The sequence below is a fragment of the Acomys minous genome, assembly GCF_964271855.1.
Source record: "Acomys minous genome assembly, chromosome: 15".
NCBI classification, from domain to species: domain Eukaryota; kingdom Metazoa; phylum Chordata; class Mammalia; order Rodentia; family Muridae; genus Acomys; species Acomys minous.
Genome location: NC_140497.1, coordinates 82,106,171 through 82,125,463, shown reverse-complemented (window position 1 = coordinate 82,125,463; position 19,293 = coordinate 82,106,171). Strand labels below are relative to the sequence as shown.

Genomic DNA, 19,293 nt, shown 5'->3' with positions numbered 1-19,293 from the left:
TTATCAAAATCTGACAGCTCAGCGACAGAGTTCTGGATTTGGGAGCCAAGACTGTGACCCTAAGCCATTCTCAGAGTGGGTTTTTTTTGGGGGGGGGGTTGGTTTTGTTTTATTTTTTGGTTTTTCGAGACAGGGTTTCTCTGTGTAGCCTTGACTGTCCTGGACTCACTTTGTAGACCAAGCTGGCCTCGAACTCACAGCGATCCACCTGCCTCTGCCTCCCGAGTGCTGGGATTAAAGGCGTGCGCCACCACGCCCGGCCCTTCAGAGTGGGTTTTTTTTTTTAAAGGAAAAAGACTGTACCCAAGCAGGAAGAATTAATTCTATTCTAGGTACACTGTGCCTAATCAAACAAGGAAAATGAAGCCTATTCCGGGTACATTGTGCTTAGGTAACTAGACAAAGCATCTTAAGCAGATTGGCTGGGATAAGTGGTGGGAGAGCTTGGGGGCTTTCCAGCTCCCTACTTTTTCTGTGAGAAAGGAGCCTAGCAAGGAATTTCAATTTAACTCCAACAGAACATACATTTATCTTGAACTCAAGCAGAACAATTCAATAAGTGTTTGAATTGTAAGTAAAAAGGCTATTCTTATGTCAAGCATGCAGAGCCTAAGAGATAACAAACCCAGTTTCACCTTACGATCAAAATGGAGACTAAAGTGGCTTCAGTTATACTAAAGATTAAAACAGGCATCAATAGAGGAGCTACAGTGATGCTAAAAACTAAAGTAGGTTTCAACAGAGCTATGCAGTAAGTTAAAGCAGGCCTCAACAGACTGGTCTGTTCTGCCAAGTTTAAGAGGTTAAGAAAACTCGAAACAGTCTTTGGGTGTCTGCATGACCAAGTTACAGAAGGCACACACACACACACACACACACACACACACACACACACACACAGACACTTTTGATCATCTAATCATTTTATATAATCACAGCTGAACCTTTTTTGGGTGATGGTCACCGAATCAGGGTTCCTGGGAACTTATCTTCCTGGGACTGGAATCAGAGACAGCTAGCGAGTACCAAAATTGATGCCTAGCATAAAATGAATATTCTAGAGCCATCACACCCCAATAAGCAGACATCTAGGGAGAAAGGCCATGACTAGAACAACAAAGATGGTGAAATTTCAAGATGGCCACATTTTCTCACCTTCAGGACCAAAAATATATAAGTAAAAAAGCCTCGACCGGTGGTGGCGGTACATGCCTTTAATCCTAGCACACTTGGGAGGCAAAGGCAGTTCAGTCTCAGTGTTTGAAGTCTACCGAAGTGAGTTCCTAAACAATAGGGTTGCACAGAGAAATCTTGTCTCAAAAACCAAAACAACGTCCCCCCCCCCCAATTCAAGGCCAGGATAGCAATGTGTTCACTCCAAACTTAAGAGACCTCCCTGTATTTGTTCACACTGACCAACTCTAAATCGGGGGAGGGATACCTCCTCATGGACCCTTAAACCCCAGCTTTCAAGGACAGCCTGAGCTTTTGCTTCCCTGGCCCTCTCTGCTCTGCACAGCCTCCTTTCCCTGTGTGTGAATGGGGTGTGTGTGTGTGTGTGTGTGTGTGTGTGTGTGTGTGTGTGTGTGTGTATGTGTGTGTGTGTATGTGTGTTCTCACCCCTAGTAAAAGCCTTGCTTTACTCACTGAGTCGGCCCCTGGTTGCTATTTTCAAGAATTTCCTTGCTGATACTTATCACACTCAAGACTTTTCCTGCCTTCTATTTTTTTTTTTTAAACTAGGACTGAAAATTAACCCAAGCAGCAGGGCATGGTGGCGCACGCCTTTAATCCCAGCACTTGGGAGGCAGAGGCAGGCAGATTGCTTCGAGTTCCAGGCCAGCCTGGTCTACAAAGCGAGTCTAGGACAGCCAAGGCTACACAGAGAGACCCTGTCTCAAAAAACCAAACCAACCAACCAAACAAACAAAAACCACACACACACACACACACACACACATCCCTGTTGCAAGTAATTTGTTCCCCTTGTGAGCCTGGAGATTTTGAACTGTTGCTAGTAGTGGGGTAGCTCAGCCCTAACATACCTTTAATCAAAGAGCTTTCTATTGATTGTAAACAGGAAGTTATGGTGTGGCTCAGACCTACCACACACCTTTAATCCAAGAGCTTTCTATGCTTGAGAAAATAAAGTTAAACTAGGGCAAGAGTAGAGCAAGCAACCAGCTGAGAAAGACTAAATAGAAAGGTGCATGCCTTTCCAGCACTCGAGAGGCAGAGGCAGGAGGATTGCTGTGAGTTCAAGGCCAGCCTGGTCTACAAAGCGAGTCCAGGACAGTCAAGGCTACACAGAGAGACCCTGTCTCAAAAAACCAACCAAACAAAACAAAACAAAAAGGGGGGGGGGGAGACTTTGAGTTGAAGGGTATTTAAGACAGCATGGAGAAGAAGGAGTTTTAGGCTTTTTCCTCCTGGACTGCCAAGTGAGCTAGCAAGCTTTGAGCTTTTGGTTGCTAGCTTGCTAGCTTTTGGCTTTTTCCATCTGGGATGTGAGCTGAGTGAAAAAGGCTTTTTTCCTCTGGGATATTGGCTCTGTAGGAAGTTCAGCTGGGTGCTTTCACCCCAGCATCGGGCTCCTGAGTCTTCATTGGTAAAAATCAAATGATTGGGATTTTCTTTCTATATGAAAACAAATCCCAGCACTCAGGGAGGCGGAGGCAGTCAGATCCCTGTGAGTTCTGTCTCAAAAAAGGTGTCTGTGTGAAGCTGTGGGACTTGAGTGGGGAAGTGGGAAGGCAGGAAGCTAAGGTGCAGATGTTACTGAAGTGGTGGCTGTGGAGGGGGTGATGCTTCCCTGATAGTGTTTTGGTTTTGAAATACAAAGTTTCTGTGACAGGGTTTCTCTGTGGAGCCTTGGCTGTCCTGGACTCACTTTGTAGACCAGGCTGGCCTCGAACTCACAGCGATCCACCTGCCTCTGCCTCCTGAGTGCTGGGATTAAAGGCGTGCGCCACCACTGCCCCGTGGACTTTCTTTCCATAGCCAGCCGTTGTTGGACTAGATCACAGCCTGTCAATCATTCTAATCAATCGCGCGTGCGTGCGTGCATGTGTGTGTGCGTGCGTGCGTGCGTGCGTGCGTGCGTGTGTGTGCGTGTGTGTTCTGTTGTGCTAAAGAACCCTAACTAACACACAACAAAAGCAGGCTTATATCGGCCTGAGAAAATGAGAATTCCAAAGCTAAACACACCACACAAAGTCTGAAAATAAAACTTTGTAGTGGAGAGCAGGGGTGGGGAGGTCCTGGCTTCAACAGCTGCAGATATGGGTTTTCTGGATAAACTGGTCTCTTTTGCGGGGGAGGGGGGTGGGGGGAGGAAGAGAAGAGCCCCCCTCCCCCCCGTAAGATGAAAGACAAGTCAGATTGCCTGTTTTTGTGAATTCCATTGGTGGAATGTTTCCCAAAGTCTTAGGTGGCCAGAAGATGGGGTGGTGGGGACCTGGGTTCAGGGGTGCAGTACTTCCTCCTAATCCGCTTCAAGGCAACCCTTTGCCTCTATTGCCAGTGAGTCTGGAAATGCCTAAACCCTTGTTCTGACTCCATTCTGAGAAGGAAGAAATAAGAATTGACCACTGTGCACTGTTACCAGCAAGTGGACGACTTATGCTTAAACGTACTTCCCCCCACCCCCCACACCCCCACACCCCAGACAGGGATAGAATGCTTGGACCTAGAGTGTGTAATTTGCTTACTATTTCGCTTAGTAGAACTTGTATCTTCTGTCACTAGCTCTCCAGGACCCAGGCAGGGGCTCGCTGGCCTATCAGAATAAAGGTTATTACTTGGGTGCCTGAAGTGTCCAATAAGGAGTATGCTTCTTTGGTGAGGGAATTTGCTTGACCTAGGTCTGTTTCCTTAACCTCCCAAATTAGGCATATTTGTGTTCTTAGGAAGTACGTCCTAGATGCCAGATCTCGATTTCAAAGTCGCTTTCACTGTCAGTAGCAGGAGCGGCAGGAGGACACCAGGACAGCCCGGGACTGGAAATGGTACGTTCGGCCTGCATCTCGCATGTGGGGAGGAAGATGCTGTACGCGGAGACCGCAGTGGGGACGGGCCTTCCAAGGCAGCTGAGTCTGCAGAGCATCGCGTGGCTCCCCCGGGACGCGCTGCCCAGGTCTCGCCGGGTGGAGCTGGGCGGGCAAGGGAGAGCCGCGGTGCTGCGCCTGGGTGAGTGCTCAGTGCTGTGCCGGGTCGGATCAGCTGGGCTTCTCAACTGGCGCCTCTGCGGTCTGAGCGGTGTGGGTAGAGGGCTGTGGGGAAGCAACCCTGAGAGTTGGACTGGGACAGTTAGAGGTGGAGCTGCGCAGAGGGTGAAGGTTAGGAGACTGCTCCTACGTCTCGACACACCCCGTGCGTTGTCTTAGCAAGCAGCTACCCAGCGCATCTGAGAGTCTCAATGTTAAAAAAAAAAAAAAAAAGGTGGGGAGGCAGCCAGATTCGACCTCAAAGGACTGAGATTGATTTATCGGAGCAGTGAGGGGCCACATCTTCTCTGGAAGGCTGAGTGCCCTGAGAGCAGGAGGGGTTCATGTTGTGGTGACCCGGTCCATAAAATTATTTTAGGTGCTACTACATAACATCAATTTTGCTACTTTTATAAATAGTAACGTAAACATCAGATCTGCAGGATAAATAATAGTACAAACCTTGTACTATTCCACCCAAAAGGGGTCGTGACCCATAGGTTGAGAAACGCTGCTTTTGAGGGCCTGAGGAGGTTGGGTGTTGTTCCTGTCGCCACCCCAACCTTGTTGAGCAAGGAACTCCCCTCCCTCATCCCTGCTGTTCCTCCCTTCGGGGCTTCCACATGGCTGCCTGGGGCTCCAGGCTGTAGCTCACTCAATGGGTCTCTTCCCATTTCCCTTCCTCCCAAGCCTGTAACATCATTTATCTTTTTTTTGTTGTTGTTTGTTTGTTTTTCGAGACAGGGTTTCTCTGTTTTAGCCTTGGCTGTCCTGAACAAACTTTGTAGACCAGGCTGGCCTCGAACTCACAGCGATTCACCTGCCTCTGCCTGTTTCTGGGTGTCTTGCCTGCATGAGTGTCTTTGCACCATGGGAGTGCAGTGCAGTGTCCTTGGAACCAGAAGAGGCCATCAGATCCTTTGGAACTGGACTTAGGTGAAATACAAGTGCTGGGGAAGGATTCAGATCTCTGCGAGCAGACCATGCTCTTAACCACCGAGCCCCTCACCAGCTCCTTGCAGCTTTTTTTTTTTGGACTGGAAAGAATCTTATAATCCTTTTAAGAAGATAATATTATGCCGGGCGTGGTGGCGCACGCTTTTAATCCCAGCACTCGGGAGGCAGAGGCAGGCGGATCGCTTTGAGTTCGAGACCAGCCTGGTCTACAAAGTGAGTCCAGGATGGCCAAGGCTACACAGAGAAACCCTGTCTCGGAAAAAAAAAAAAAAGAAGATAATATTAGTTTTTGTAACCAGCACATTGACTGATCAGTAAGTATCAACTAATCCTGACCTGGGAAATTCAGCAATAACATATAATTATTCCACATTTTTAAAAAAGATGGTTTCTTGCCAGGTGTGGCGGTGCACCTCTTTAATCCTGCACTTCATAATCCTGCACTTCAGAGGCAGAGACAGGTGAATCTCTGTGAGTTCAAAGCCTGATCTAAAAAGAAAGTGCAGGATAGCCAGGGCTCTGTTACGCGAGAAACACTGTCACAAAAAACCAAACAAAAACAAAAATGAAACACACACCAACACCAACTACAATCAACCAAAAGGAACCAGAAGGGCTTTCTCTGTGTAGCCCTGGCTGTCCTGGAACTCACAGTGGCCTAACTCACAAAGATCCCCCTGCTGCTCGATGTCTCCCTAATGCTGGGATTAAAGGTGGGTGCCCCGTGCTTGGCAGTTTTGTCTTTCTTTTAAAGTTTTGTCTATTATTAGCCTTTAAGCAATGCTTCCGTAGTCCCTGTGGCAGGTTTAAGGTTTCTGATTTTTTTTTTTTTTTTTTTTTTTTTTTTTTTTTTTTGGTTTTCCGAGACAGGGTCTCTCTGTGTAGCCTTGGCTGTCCTGGACTCACTTTGTAGACCAGGCTGGCCTTGAACTCACAGCGATCCACCTGCCTCTGCCTCCCGACTGCTGGTATTAAAGATGTGCACCACCACGCCCAGCAAGGTTTCTGATTTTTGTCTTGAAATTTTTTATTTCCATTTTGGAATTTCTTTAATCAATGGCAAAGCTGTCACCAAAAACTAAAATTTTCTCATCTGAAAGTTTTTTCTCTCACTTTTTTTTTCTTTTTCGAGACAGGGTTTCTCTGTGTTAGCCTTGGCTGTCCTGGACTCACATTGTAGACCAGGCTGGCCTCTAACTCACAAAGATCCTCCTGCCTCTGCCTCCTGAGTGCTGGGATTAAAGGCGTGTGCCACCACCGCCTGGCTCTCTCACTTTTTCCAACCAAAACAAGAATATATAACGTTTAACTTGTCTGTATCTTATCTTTTTTTAACTTGATAATTCATTCTTGTCATTTTTGCTGTGACCGAATTTAATTTTTCCCCAAGATTTATTTTTGTTGTGTGTGTGTTTTGGCGTCAGGTCTGTGTGTGCTCTGTGTGCGTGTCTGGTGCCTTTGGAGTCAAGGTGGTACAGACTGGAAGCCCTGGCAGTAGAGTTAGGGACAGTTGTAACTACCCACGCCCTCTGCAAGGAGAGTGAGTGCTCCGAAGAGCCGAGCCATCGCTGCAGCGGCTGCCATTCCACCCCCACCCCCCTCATTTGAACAAGTTCACTTTTTTTTTTTTAGTAAAAAGACATAAAATTGTATCTGAAATACACCTGAGACACACAGACTTGCCAGGAGTCTTATATACATTTATTATGTGTGCAGTGTTTACCTACAAGCCAGAAGAGGGCACCAGATCTCATTATAGATGGCTGTGAGCCACCATGTGGTTGCTGGGAATTGAACTCGGGACCTTTGGAAGAGCAGCCAGGCTCTTAACTCTGAGCCATCTCTCCAGCCCACATACTTATTCTTAAGCAACTTAGCTAATGCATTAGAGATTTAAGTCCTTTGTTTAATGAAGAAACTGTTAAAAAAAGAATCTTCTTACAGTAGCGCACGCACCTTAGACATGGAGCAGGTAAGACTGCCCACTTTTCAGAATGGTTCACAGGACTGTGACACTTGCTTTTTTTTTTCTTTCTTACTCTGCTAAGCAAGCTTCTTTTAATGCTCTGGGCTTTCCCTCCAATAATTTGGTTCCCTTATATCTGGCTGATTGTCCACCATGTGTGGACCTTCCTGCCAATCTATAACGGTGCAGCCGTCCTTCCTTCTCTCTTCCATTTTCTTTTCCATGCAGTTGCTGACATTTTACAGCTTGCCTGCCCTGTGGGTTTTCATGCAAGCTCTAAAAGAATTGTCCTTGAACTTAAAACAAAACAAACAAAACCCTCATTTTTTTTTTCTTTTGACCTGTAAAGCAACAAAAAACCATAGCATATAATGTCTTTGTTTAGTTAGTGTGGTGGTTTCTCCCTTCTGGGAAGTTAGAAGCACAGACCTGTGTTAAATCTACTCCTCTCTTGGAATGTAAGAGTAACAGGGCCTCATAGAACCACCATAAATTGGTCTTAGGGCTGTTGTGTGACAGATTTTTCCTGAGGGCGCTCAACACAACACACATCTTACTCACCCCAGAAAGGAGCCGAGAGTAGCCAGTTGGTGAACCAATGAGTGTGTGTCCTGGGGCTGCTAACAGAGCGATGGGAGGGGGCTGCTCCCACACAGCAGAGGTAACTCAAAAGCAGCAGCATCACCAGGAAGCCTGTCCTCACAGAGTTGAGGCCTCCTGGCCACCACCACCCTGCATCTCTCTACTCAGCTTGCCTGCAGTGCAGCCACAGTGCCAGCACGTCTTCCAGCCCCATGGCTGGGCGGAGGCTCCGCCCCCAGCGGCTGGTTCCTCCTTTATCCTGCTGCTAGGGGGCGGGCAGGGGCTCTCCAGTCTTCCAGGTTTCTGTTCTTCCTGGACATGTGACCTCTTGCTGACCTGCTTAGGGCAAACATTTGAATTCAGAGGCAGGGGCCATACAAGAGCTAGTTTGTTTATTTATTTTAATAATAAGCATTTAATAATTGGCTATCTTATATCGTCAACGCTAAGGCAAAAACCAATGTGGTAATGATCGAGAAGATGGTACCTTATCTGTGTGTGAGTTGTTCTTGACTTCTGCTTGAATTTATAATGTAAAGACCACACCAGCCTCCAAACACAAACCTGACAGCTCAGACCCCCTTTTTCATTTCTTCAAAAATGGACACATTTAATTTAAAACATTTTGTTTTCTGGGCCTGGAGAGATACCGAGCAGTTCAGAGCTCATACTGATCTTGTGTTGGCCCCAGGCTCATTTCTGCACTCCTAGGAAAGGCTATTCACAGCTGCCTATAGCTCCAGATCACTCTGCTGGCCTCTGAGTACAATACACTGGAGCGCACACACACACACACATGGCTTCTGAGTACAATACACTCATGAGCACACACACACACACAAACACACATATGCACATACACAACCATACATACACACATGGACACACACACACACATACACAACAATAGATGCACACATGGACACACACACACATACACAACCATACATGCACACATGGATACACACACAAAATAAAACTAAAGTCTTTTTTTTAAAAGATGTATTTCTTTATTATTATGTATACAATGCTCTGCCTGCATGTGCATCTATCTGCAGGCCAGAAGAGGGCATCAGATCACATTATAGATGGTTGTGAGCCACCATGTGGTTGCTGGGAATTGAACTCAGGACCTCTGGAAGAGCAGACCATGCACTTAACCGCTGAGCCATCTCTAAGAAGAAAAGAATACCTTATGTCCCTTATCAATGCTGTTTCTCCAATTAGCCTATCCTAAGGACTGGCACCCAAACTTAACCTACAAGGCTGCAGGATAAGGACTTTTTGTTTTAAATTTTTAATTATTATAAACTAGAAGGTCTTTGGGCTAATTTCAGAGTTCTAACTCATGTGAGGACACACTACTCTTTGTCTAATTATGTTGAATTACAATGATTAGGTTTTTTTCCTATGTATGTAGGCCAGAGGTGGGAGTCACAGGCTACAGTTAGCTACCCAGTGTAGGTGCTGGGATTTGAACTAAGTCCTCTGCAAGAGCAGAAAATCCTGTAGAGCTTTCTAGTGGAACTCACTGATCTTACAAGCAAATGTGGTACTGTGTTTCTAATAAAAGGACATAAGCACATGTGGAATGTGTGTGAAGATATCTCTCAAAGCTTTCAGGACTTTTACCTAGATATAATTTGTCAGTTTTTGTGCTAAACTGTTAATTTGATTGTTACTATATTTATAGTCTTTTTTGAAATTTTTTGTTGTTTATAGTCTTTTTTTTTTTAATATTTATTTACTATGTATATATTGTCCTGACTACAATATATGCCTGGACATCAGAAGAGGGCACCAGATCTCATTATAGATGGTTGTGAGCCACCATGTGGTTGCTGGGAATTGAACTCAGGACCTCTCGAAGAGCAGCCAGTGCTCTTAACCTCTGAGCCACCTCTCCAGCCCGTTGTTTATAGTCTTAATGACTAGTATTGTGAAGTCTGTTCTCTTAAGGACTTGAGTTTTAATAAGAACAATGTAGAAAACTTAGATGCAAACCCTGCTGTAATTTACTTTTAAATATACTATTTTTATTTATGGTTTCAGAATTTTATACATGGAGATAATGTTTCAACATATTCACACACACTATAACTTTCTCCTAAACACCCCCCCACATACACATCCTTTTTTTTTTTTTTTAAATAACCAGATTTTAGTGCAGTTGTTAGGCCATACACTGGAGCATAGTTGACTTACCAAGGGTCAACTTTAAAGTGAACCAACTCTCCCCCAGCAGATAAATATTAACTAACAATAGCTCCTCAAACAAGGGTGTGGGCTTTTCTACCCTTCCCACATCCATGCTGCAGTGTTGACTGCTTGGCCTTGTCCAGACAAACACAATTGCTGCATTTTTATAAATGTAGTCCTGGTATGCCCAGAGGTCACTGTTTCAGCCCAGGCTCTGGTTTTCACAGTCATTCTGCCCCTGTTGCTCCATATTCCCTGAGCCTGGGGCTATGGGATAGATGATGGTGTAGATGTCCCCTCCATGCCTGAGCACTCTGTAGACTCTTGTTCTCTTCACATGGACAACTTGTGGGGTCCTGCGTTCATCACTGTCCACTGCACACAGACACAGCTCTCATGAGGATGAGTGTTGCCCTTCCTAGGAGCATGGAGACAGGTGTTGAGACCTTTCCCATTTAGTAGAATTCTAGGAGACTTACTCCTGAGGTCTGTGACCTCTCCAGCTCTGGGTCACATTTACAGGACCAGACATGTTTTTCCTCTTGTGGAGTGGGCCTTAAATCCAATAAGAATGCAATTTGTTACCCCTATAGCCTTCTGGTTCCTTTGCACACGTGGGCTCCATGTTTCAGGCTGGCTGTTACTATAGCTTCCAGGGTTCGCAGGCAGTGAAGAGTGTTGATGGCTTGTCTCCCTCAGCAGTAACCTAGTGGGCAACCAGAGCAATGAGAAGGGTTTATATAGGGGCCCTGGGACACTCCTGAGCATCAGCTCAAGAAAGGTAACACATACTTGTCACTGGACTTTTTATTTGGCAACCTGTGGCTTCTCAGATGGAGCATAGTATTCTGTATTGGGGACTGTTTGTAGACATTTATTATGGCCACTCATTTGTAGCTATTAAAATCGGTCATGTGCTGGGCATGGTGGCGCACGCCTTTAATCCCAGCACTCGGGAGGCAGAGGCAGGCAAATCACTGTGAGTTCGAGGCCAGCCTGGTCTACAAAGCGAGTCCAGGACAGCCAAGGCTACACAGAGAAACCCTGTCTCGAAAAACCAAAAATAAATAAATAAATAAATAAATAAATAAATAAGTAAAATAAAATAAAATAAAATCGGTCATGTATTTTACTTTTTTGTTTGTTTTTGTTTTTTCTTTTTTCCAAGACAAGGTTTCTCCTTGTGCCCTTGGCTAGCTGGAACTTGCTCTGTAGACCAGACTGGCATTGAATTTACAGAGATCTACCTGCCTCTGCCTCCTAGGGCTGGGATTAAAGTGTGTATATCCGCCTCCCAGCCAAATATTTTACTTATTGTGTGTTTTCAAATTATACAGGTGATATTTAGTGAATTAAAGCTCTGTTTAAGGACATGTGTCATCTTTCCCTTTGTTTAATGATCCAGTGGCATTCTCAATTAAAAATAGTGTGATTGAAAAAAACAGTGTGATGAGACAGTGAGATGGCTTTGTTGTTTATCAACTTGACACACCTGAGAAGAGAGGGAATCTCAGTTGAAGAATTGACTCCACCTATTGGCCTCTGCACATGTCTTCAGGGCATTTCCGTGATTGTTAGTTGATGTAGGAAGGCTTGGTCCAATGTGGGTGTTGGTATCCCAGGTCTTGGGAAGGTGGAATTTGTACAAGGAGGTTCAATTTTCACTTGCACTTTCCTTCCTTGAGTCTCCTGCCTCATCTTCCTTCCGTGGTTGACTGTGACCCTATAAATATTTTTCCTGCTCAAGTTGCATGGCCCAAGTTGGTCATGGTGATATATGACAGCAACAGAAAGCAAACAGGATGCTAATGAAGCAAACTACTCATCATTAAGTCCTGTTTGTGGTTTGATTAAGATGGTTAAAGAACCCAGCTATATACTTTCTAATATTGGCCTTTAGTGCAATCACAGAACATGTATCCAGGTTCCTAACAAGTTGTAAGAAGAAATATTAACTTCAGGCCTGCTGAGTTGGCCAAGTGGCAGTTGCTATGCAACCCTGTTGGTCTAAGTTCAATGACTAAAACCATTGTTAGGCTAGAAAGAGAGAACCGACTCCCACAAGGTGTTGATGCCTTCCGCTGGAGCTCTGCGGCACGCTCACACTCTGCATTCGTGTTACACACTAAATAAAAGCTTTAAAACTAAGTGTCTAGCAACCCAGCTGATGTAGACTCATCAAGAGAATAGGTTGGGTTCTAAGCAGATCAAATCCCTCCAGTGACTGTGAGATCCTTGGAAGTTTTCTGAGGGAGAAGAGGATGTTGTTTCTGACTTGGGATATAGTTGTCATCAACTGTCTGAGAAACCTACCACACTCCTTACAGCTGTGGCGGGAGGGAGGCCCTCTAGATTTCACTTCCCAGATACCAGAGCTGTTTTGTGCAGCATTTGTAAGTACACACACATGCTGAGGGCAGCTGATGTCGATCCCTGGTGGGAATTAGACAATCAGAATTTGTGATGAAAGTTGTTAGAAGGATGCAGTGCAGAGAGAGAAACTGCACAGTTATCTGCCCAGGAGCTCGTCCTGTTTTGATGTCTGTCCCAGAAGCTCCCATTTACTTTCAGCATTTGCGTTTGCGGGAATCGTGGTCTGCATGAGCAGCAGAGGAGTGTGAAGACCGTGACAACCTGAACACTTGTGGAACGCAGTGTCGTGCCAACTTCTTATTAATTCTGTGTACATCCGCAGTACCGCGAAGCTTACTTCCCTGCCATGTGTGTATGTGTGTTCTTTTAGGAGTTGGTGAGCTTTGAGGATGTGGCTGTGGAGTTCACGCAGGAGGAGTGGGCTGTGCTGGATCCATCCCAGAAGAAGCTGTACAAAGATGTGATGCAGGAGACCTTGAGGAACCTGGCCTCTATAGGTACACATGAGCACTGCCTTTCCTAGCCCACAAAGGACAAGCGTTGCTAGCTTATCAGCGTTGGCATGTTAGTTAGAATATGGAAAAGGGAGCTGGGGTGACTATGTCCGTTGGGATCACTTAACCATGAATTGAGCTGGTGGCATCCAGTACTTATTGTCTACTTAGTAATTGGTCATTATTTTTCTGTGTCTGCATTTTAGGAAAGAAGTCGGGCAAACAGAAGGTTGTAAAAGAGTATGAAAAGCTCTGGAGAAGACTAAGGTAACTTCTTTCCCAAGAGATAGCATTTGATATCAAGCATCAGATCACTTTCATCTCAAGAAAATTTCTCCCAAAATTTGTATCTTAAACATCAGTGCTAGGAGATGCCAAATATTGCAGTATTGAAAACAACTAGAATATGATATCACATATGATGTATTATCATAGTTCATATATACAAACGTTATACAGAATGTCTTACTTTGGGTTTGTATTGCTGTGCTCAAGACCATGAGCCAAAGCAGCATGGGGTGGAAAGGGTTAATTTGATATAGTTCATGACCCAGGAATGGTACTGGTCACTGTGGGCTGAACGTTTCCACATTCATCATCAAGCAAGAAAATGTTCCACAGGCTTCATACAGGCCAGTTTAATGGGGACCTTTTTTTTTTTTTCAGCTAAATTTCTATAGGTTTTGTCCACCTGACAAAATACTAATCAGCTAAATTGACTCTCCATCATTGTGACACCGAAACACCTCAGTATCATACCATAACCTGTTCTGTTTGTTTGTCCAACAGATACCGTGTTAATATTGCAATTTAAACCATAAACACTTTTATGAAATTTCCACAGTTTAAAAGTCCAAGTTCGCCTAAAAACTTGAGTATCTCTTTCAAAAGTGTCTGAACTTTGGACTCTTGCTATATTATATATATTAACAAAGACAGACAGACAGACAGACAGACAGAAAGAAAGAAAGAAAAGGAAGAAAAGAAAAGAAAGTATATACTTTCTTGCTCCAAGGGAGAAGAACCAGGGCAAAGTCACAATCTAACCAAATCAAAGCTAACTTCCAACAGTTTAAACATCAGTCTCCCATGCCTGGAGTTGAAACTCCATCTCCCGAGCCCCCAAGGCCTTGGGAAGCTCCATTTCCCCAGATGTGCCACTAGCAGCACACGGATATTCTCTCGGCTGCATGCCAGCACCACGTCGTTTGTTATCCTGGGTTGTCATCTCACCCTACTGGTGTCTCCAATATGTTGTGTTGTCCACTGTAACTGAGGCTCAGCCTTCTCCTATGTAGACAGAGGGAAGGGTTTATCTGCCTTGTCCTGATCATAGTCCATCATTAAGGGAAGCCAAGGCAGGGCAGGGATCCAGAGGTAGGAACTGAGACCGAGACCCGGGGAGGAAACCGCTTACTGACTTGCTCTCCGAGACTTTCTTGGCCTGCTTTCTTCTATAGTCAGGAGCACCTGACGCCCAGGGGTCATTCCCACGTTCCCTCTCACATTGATGACTGATTGAGCACGCAAATGCCCCAACGGATTTGCCGAAATCGATATACTGGAGACATTTTCTCAGCTGAGATATCTCTTCCCAGATGATTCTACGTTGCGTCTGGTTGACAGAAAACTGACCACTCGAGCACCAGACTCGGGTTGAAAAGAATATTGAATGCTTAACTAGGAACTGACTAGCCAGGCGTGCAGTCTGAGCTCAGGAATCAGACTGTGTGTGCACTGAGCCATTTTCAAAATGAGTTTTTAAGCAGGGGGGAAAAACACACAACTAGGCAGAAGAAATTATTACTTTTTTTTTTTCAGGTACATTGTGTTCACTCATCTGAGAAAAATTATTGTCTGTTGTATCTAGGAAGCTTGACAAATCACTTTAAGCTGATTGGCTGGGAATTGAGGCAGGGTAGCAATTGGGGGCTTCTCAGCCCTCTGAGAGTTAGGACTATAGCAGGATGTTGGGTCTTAGCTCTAATAGAACATTAACATTAATAATCAGGAAGGTTCAATGCTTGCTGCTTAGAATAAAACAATAGATGATAAATGCATGTTTTGCTTGGGTTTTACTTCTTTTTTAAGATTTATTTATTCATTTATTTTTTATTTTTTTTACTTATTATGTATACAGTGCTCTGCCTGCTTTTACCCCTGCAGTCCAGAAGAGGGCATCAGATCATATTATAGATGGTTTGAGCCACCACCATGTGGTTGCTGGGAATTGAACTCAGGACCTCTGGAAGAGCAGTCAGTGAGTGCTCTTAACCGCTGAGCCATCTCACCAGCCCGGGTTCTACTTCTTAAACACTCTTCAAGTCAAAGTCCCTCCTATTCTTTAATCCCTGTCAGCTGGTTTCTTGCTCCGCCTCTTTACTTGTGCTTAACTTTATTACATGTTGTGTACAGAAAGCTCCTGGGTTAAAGGTTTGTGTTAGGGCTCATCTGCACCAAACAGAAGACAGGTTTTTACAGTTCACAGTCTCAGGGATCACAGTGGGATCAAATACCGTGCAACAATGGGGGCATGTTGGGAATGACTGTCATTTTCTTTCATGGTCATATCCAAAATGTGCATCAGATTGTGGGTGGAAATTTGTGTTGAAATGCTATGGGAATACGTAATGATCTCAAGGAGACAGACCTCAGCACACACGAATCCCACTGTTGTATCTCTCCTCAAGCAGACTTAAAAACCATGCAGTCCAAACCAGGTATAAACTGTTTCCCTCCATGAACCCAATATTTCCTTGTTAAATCCTTAGTAAACAAAGTCTCACTTAAAGAGTCATGCACTCTTCTTTTGTTTTCCAGCAGCCAACTGGTGGAGGAATTCTGTGAATATAAAGAAAGTCATCAGTGTGAAGAAATCTTCAGCGGCACTCCAGAGCATTCTGTGAACCCAAAATCTTGTCTAAGACTTGTCACGTGTGAAAAGCATGGGTATGGAGAAGGAAGCGCTGGCCACTCACCTGTGGGTGTGCCCCTGAACCGTCGGGTAGGACACAAGCCTAAGGATGACCAGGGACATGGACAGACACTGTATAAACAGAAGCAGTTTAGGGGCAGCTCCAGTTCTCCTCTGTCCCTTCAAACACATAAAAGCACTCACACTGGAGAGAAACCTTCTGAAAACCAGGGCTGCGAAGAAGGCCGTCCTTGTCTCAGATCTGATCAAAGGTACAAACAACATGACTGTTCAAAGAAGTCTTCTGTGTGCAGGCAGCGTGGGAACGGTGTGGCCCAGCCCAGTCCTTTACAGAGGCATGAAAAGATTCACAGCGTTAAGAAGCCCTATGTGTGTGAACTGTGTGGGAAAGGCTTTGCTCGGTTTGGTAACCTTTTAAGACATCAGAGAACTGACCCGGGTGAGAATCCCTTTCTGCCTGATCGTTACGGGAGAGCTTTTCCCCCACCCGCTTGCCTCCAGAGACGAAGGAGAGTTCACGCTGGTGGGAAGCCCTACGTATGTGAGCAGTGTGGGAAAACTTTCCTTGACTCTACTTACTTTCGGATACATAGACGAATTCACACTGGTGTGAAACCCTACGTGTGTAAGCAATGTGGGAAAGCCTTCACCGCCTCTCGTTACCTTAAATCCCATGAGCTAACGCACACCCGGGAAAAATCCTACGAGTGTGAGCAGTGTGGGAATGCCTTCACATTTTGGTATCAGTTTCAGAAGCATAAAGTAATTCACAGTGGTGTGAATCCCTACGTTTGCAAACAGTGCGGGAAAGGCTTTACTTACTCCAGTTCCCTGAAGACGCATGAGCGCATTCACACTGGTCAGAAGCCCTACGTGTGTAAGCACTGCGGGAAAACCTTTGGCAGCTCTGGCAACCTTAAGAGACACGGGAGTACTCACACTGGAGAGAGACTCTATGTATGCAAGCAGTGTGGGAAATCTTTCAACAACCACAGTTCCTTTCAGTTCCACACTAGAATGCACTCTGGAGAGAACCCCTACAAGTGCAAGCAGTGTGGGAAGGATTTAGCGTCTTCTTCCTCCCTTCAGAACCATGAAAGGAATCACTCTGGAGAGAAGCCCTACGTGTGCCCACAGTGTGGCAAAGCTTTCAGCTCCGACAGTTCTCTTCGAAAACATAAAATCATGCACAGTGAAGAAAAGCCCTATGAGTGCAAGCAGTGTGGGAAAGCCTTTCGCCGTTTTTTTGAGGTTCGGGTCCATGAACGGATCCACAGCAGCGAGAGACCCTATGAATGTAAGACGTGCGGTCGAGGCTTTTTGAGTTCAACTCATTTAAGGAGACATGTACCAGTCCATAGCAAATAAGGATGCTTGTAAATCACGAGAGAAAACTCGTCTCTTTGTTAGCTCTCCCAGAACAGACACTATGAAGAGAAAAAAAAATGATGCTAGCTCTGAGCGAAAAGAGAATACAGATTGGAGAGAAGGTATTGTTTTGAATCGATGTAGTTGTTAGTATTAGAAATCCCCTTCTAATACGGGGAAGCAGACACTAGGGAAAAGCCCTTTGAAGAAAAGCTGCAAACAACTTGATAAAATCTTCTGCCCTCTTTTCAACAAGGAGACGATGTGAATTAGCTCACACTGGAGAGAAACCGTATGCACACTATGGAAAGCCAAGGCATTGGAGTGGTCATTTTGGAGAGAAATCCTTCATATATACTGTGGTGGTTTGAGTAAGATTGCTCCAAGTATGCTTCTGTATTTGCGTGCTTGATCACCACAGAGTGGAATTATCTGAGACTTTTGAGAGTGTGGCTCTTTTGGACTAGATCTGAATTTTTGCAGGGGAGGTGTGTGACGCTGGGGGTGGGCTATGAGGTTTCAAAAGCTCACGCTACAGCCATTTGTTCTTCCTGTCTGGGTTTGTGGATCAAGATATCGCTCTCAACTACTGCTTAATCGTCATGCTCTCAACCATGATGATAACTGGCAAAGTCTTTGAAACTGTAAGCGAGCCCTAATTAAATGCTCTGTCTTATAAGAGCTCCTTTGCCTTCTTGTGTTTCTTCGTGGCAATAGGTTTATGACTAAGTCATATACAGAGTCTTACAAATCTTTCAGTCATCTCAGGTTCTTTCATACACATAAAATAACTGAACTAAAGCCTAAAGTTCAGAATGTGTGAAGGTTCCAACTCCTGGTATTGGGAAGCATGTAGAAAAAAAAAAAGTCTTGATTCAACTCAAATATTAAGAACTAGCAAGGTTTGGGAAACAAGTTTCAATAAAAGAGGCACTTGATTTTGACCTGACGATCTTACCACGGAGTCTGTGTGCTCTCTCAGGTGATCAGCTGTCCCCAGGGCTGAGACCTGCTGTGACTACCATTTATTACCAGGTATGGTGGCCTGAGCGTGGAATCCCACTTGGGAAGTTTGTGAGGAGAATTCCAAATTTCAGAACTGTCTGGACTATGTGTTAAATTCCTGGTATTCCCGGGGAACCTGGGTTCTGCTTTTGGGGATTACATCTTGTTAACAAAAGAGTTTAACAAGTGAACCCGGAAGAGGATCTCAAGGACTGTTTTCTTCAATGTATTCCTTGAGATTCCTCCATGATGTATGTGTCAGGACTTTTCTTTATATCGCTGAGTGGATGGTGTTCCCTCTATCTATGAACATGGTATGTCAGCTTATTTATTAAGGCCTTGATTCCTTTTGTCCAAGTGCTGTGTTTTTACCACAGAACTCCTGCAGGCTCTATTTTATATTTGTACCTTCAAGTACACATTACTTTAATAATCTTTTTTTTCTTTTTTGGTTTTTTGAGACAGGGTTTCTCTGTGTAGCCTTGGCTGTCCTGGACTCACTTTGTAGACCAGGCTGGCCTCGAACTCACAGTGATCCGCCTGCCTCTGCCTCCCGAGTGCTGGGATTAAAGGTATGCGCCACCACGTCCGGCTTAATAATCTTTCTTTAAGAATATTTAACATGACATGACAGGCCTTGGTATACATTTTCTTCATTACTGTTGTGTGTGTGTGTGTGTGTGTGTGTGTGTGTGTGTTGGCATCACTGAGTGACTAAACTGTTTACTGTTGGCTCTGTTTCTTAACAATTAGACTTTATTATACAACCCAGTTATCCTACACAAGAGTGAAAAAAAGGTTAAAGAGAAACTAGAGTGAACCTTCCTGTATCTGTTCCACGGGACGGATCCTCAGGTGTCTCCAGCCTGCTCACTGATCCGGCCTGTATCATGTACGCTGGCCATCTCCCTGATCTGCTCTGAACCTGCAGCCTTCTCCCTTTCTCTTTGCCAGCGTCTGTCTCTCTCGCACAAGGGCCGGTCTCCTCCCTGGATCCCTCTTCCCAACAATCACCTGGCTGGAGTCTCCGGGACATTTCCTGAATTCCAGACCCTCACAGTCTTCAGTAATGTCCATCTCAGAGGGGTATGGGTGGTGTTTACAAGCAGCAGAGCCCGAGGCAAGACCCACCTAGACTGCTTTCACCTGGGATAATGTCTACAATCCTTCCACAGTTTCCTAGGGCTGTTCTTATGGATGGAGGTGCTG

General features: G+C 45.0%; 1 protein-coding gene across 3 annotated transcripts; it reads left to right on the top strand.

Annotated features, from left to right (window-relative positions):
* Window positions 1-3,849: 3,849 nt before the first annotated feature.
* On the top strand, window positions 3,850-17,760 carry LOC311584772 (uncharacterized protein). 3 transcript variants are annotated; one of them, XM_084759397.1, is made up of 4 exons: window positions 3,850-4,007; window positions 12,653-12,779; window positions 12,983-13,043; window positions 15,597-17,760. In XM_084759397.1, the coding sequence occupies exons 1-4, from the start codon at window positions 4,005-4,007 to the stop codon at window positions 17,077-17,079; spliced, it is 1,674 nt and encodes a 557-aa protein (XP_084615523.1). In that variant the 5' UTR covers window positions 3,850-4,004; the 3' UTR covers window positions 17,080-17,760. The 3 variants fall into 3 exon arrangements, with proteins under 3 accessions (XP_084615523.1, XP_084615524.1, XP_084615522.1); XM_084759398.1 differs by lacking the exon at window positions 3,850-4,007 and adding an exon at window positions 4,029-4,188; XM_084759396.1 differs by lacking the exon at window positions 3,850-4,007 and adding an exon at window positions 6,757-7,134.
* Window positions 17,761-19,293: the final 1,533 nt, after the last annotated feature.

Excerpts from the sequence above, each read along its gene's own strand:
- LOC311584772 (XM_084759396.1), top strand. The coding sequence starts at position 7,072 with ATGAAGAAACTGTTAAAAAAAGAATCTTCTTACAGTAGCGCACGCACC. Across the intron at positions 7,135-12,652 it reads GCACCTTAGACATGGAGCAG|GAGTTGGTGAGCTTTGAGGA; the intron begins GTAAGACTGCCC and ends GTGTTCTTTTAG. Across the intron at positions 12,780-12,982 it reads GAGGAACCTGGCCTCTATAG|GAAAGAAGTCGGGCAAACAG; the intron begins GTACACATGAGC and ends TCTGCATTTTAG.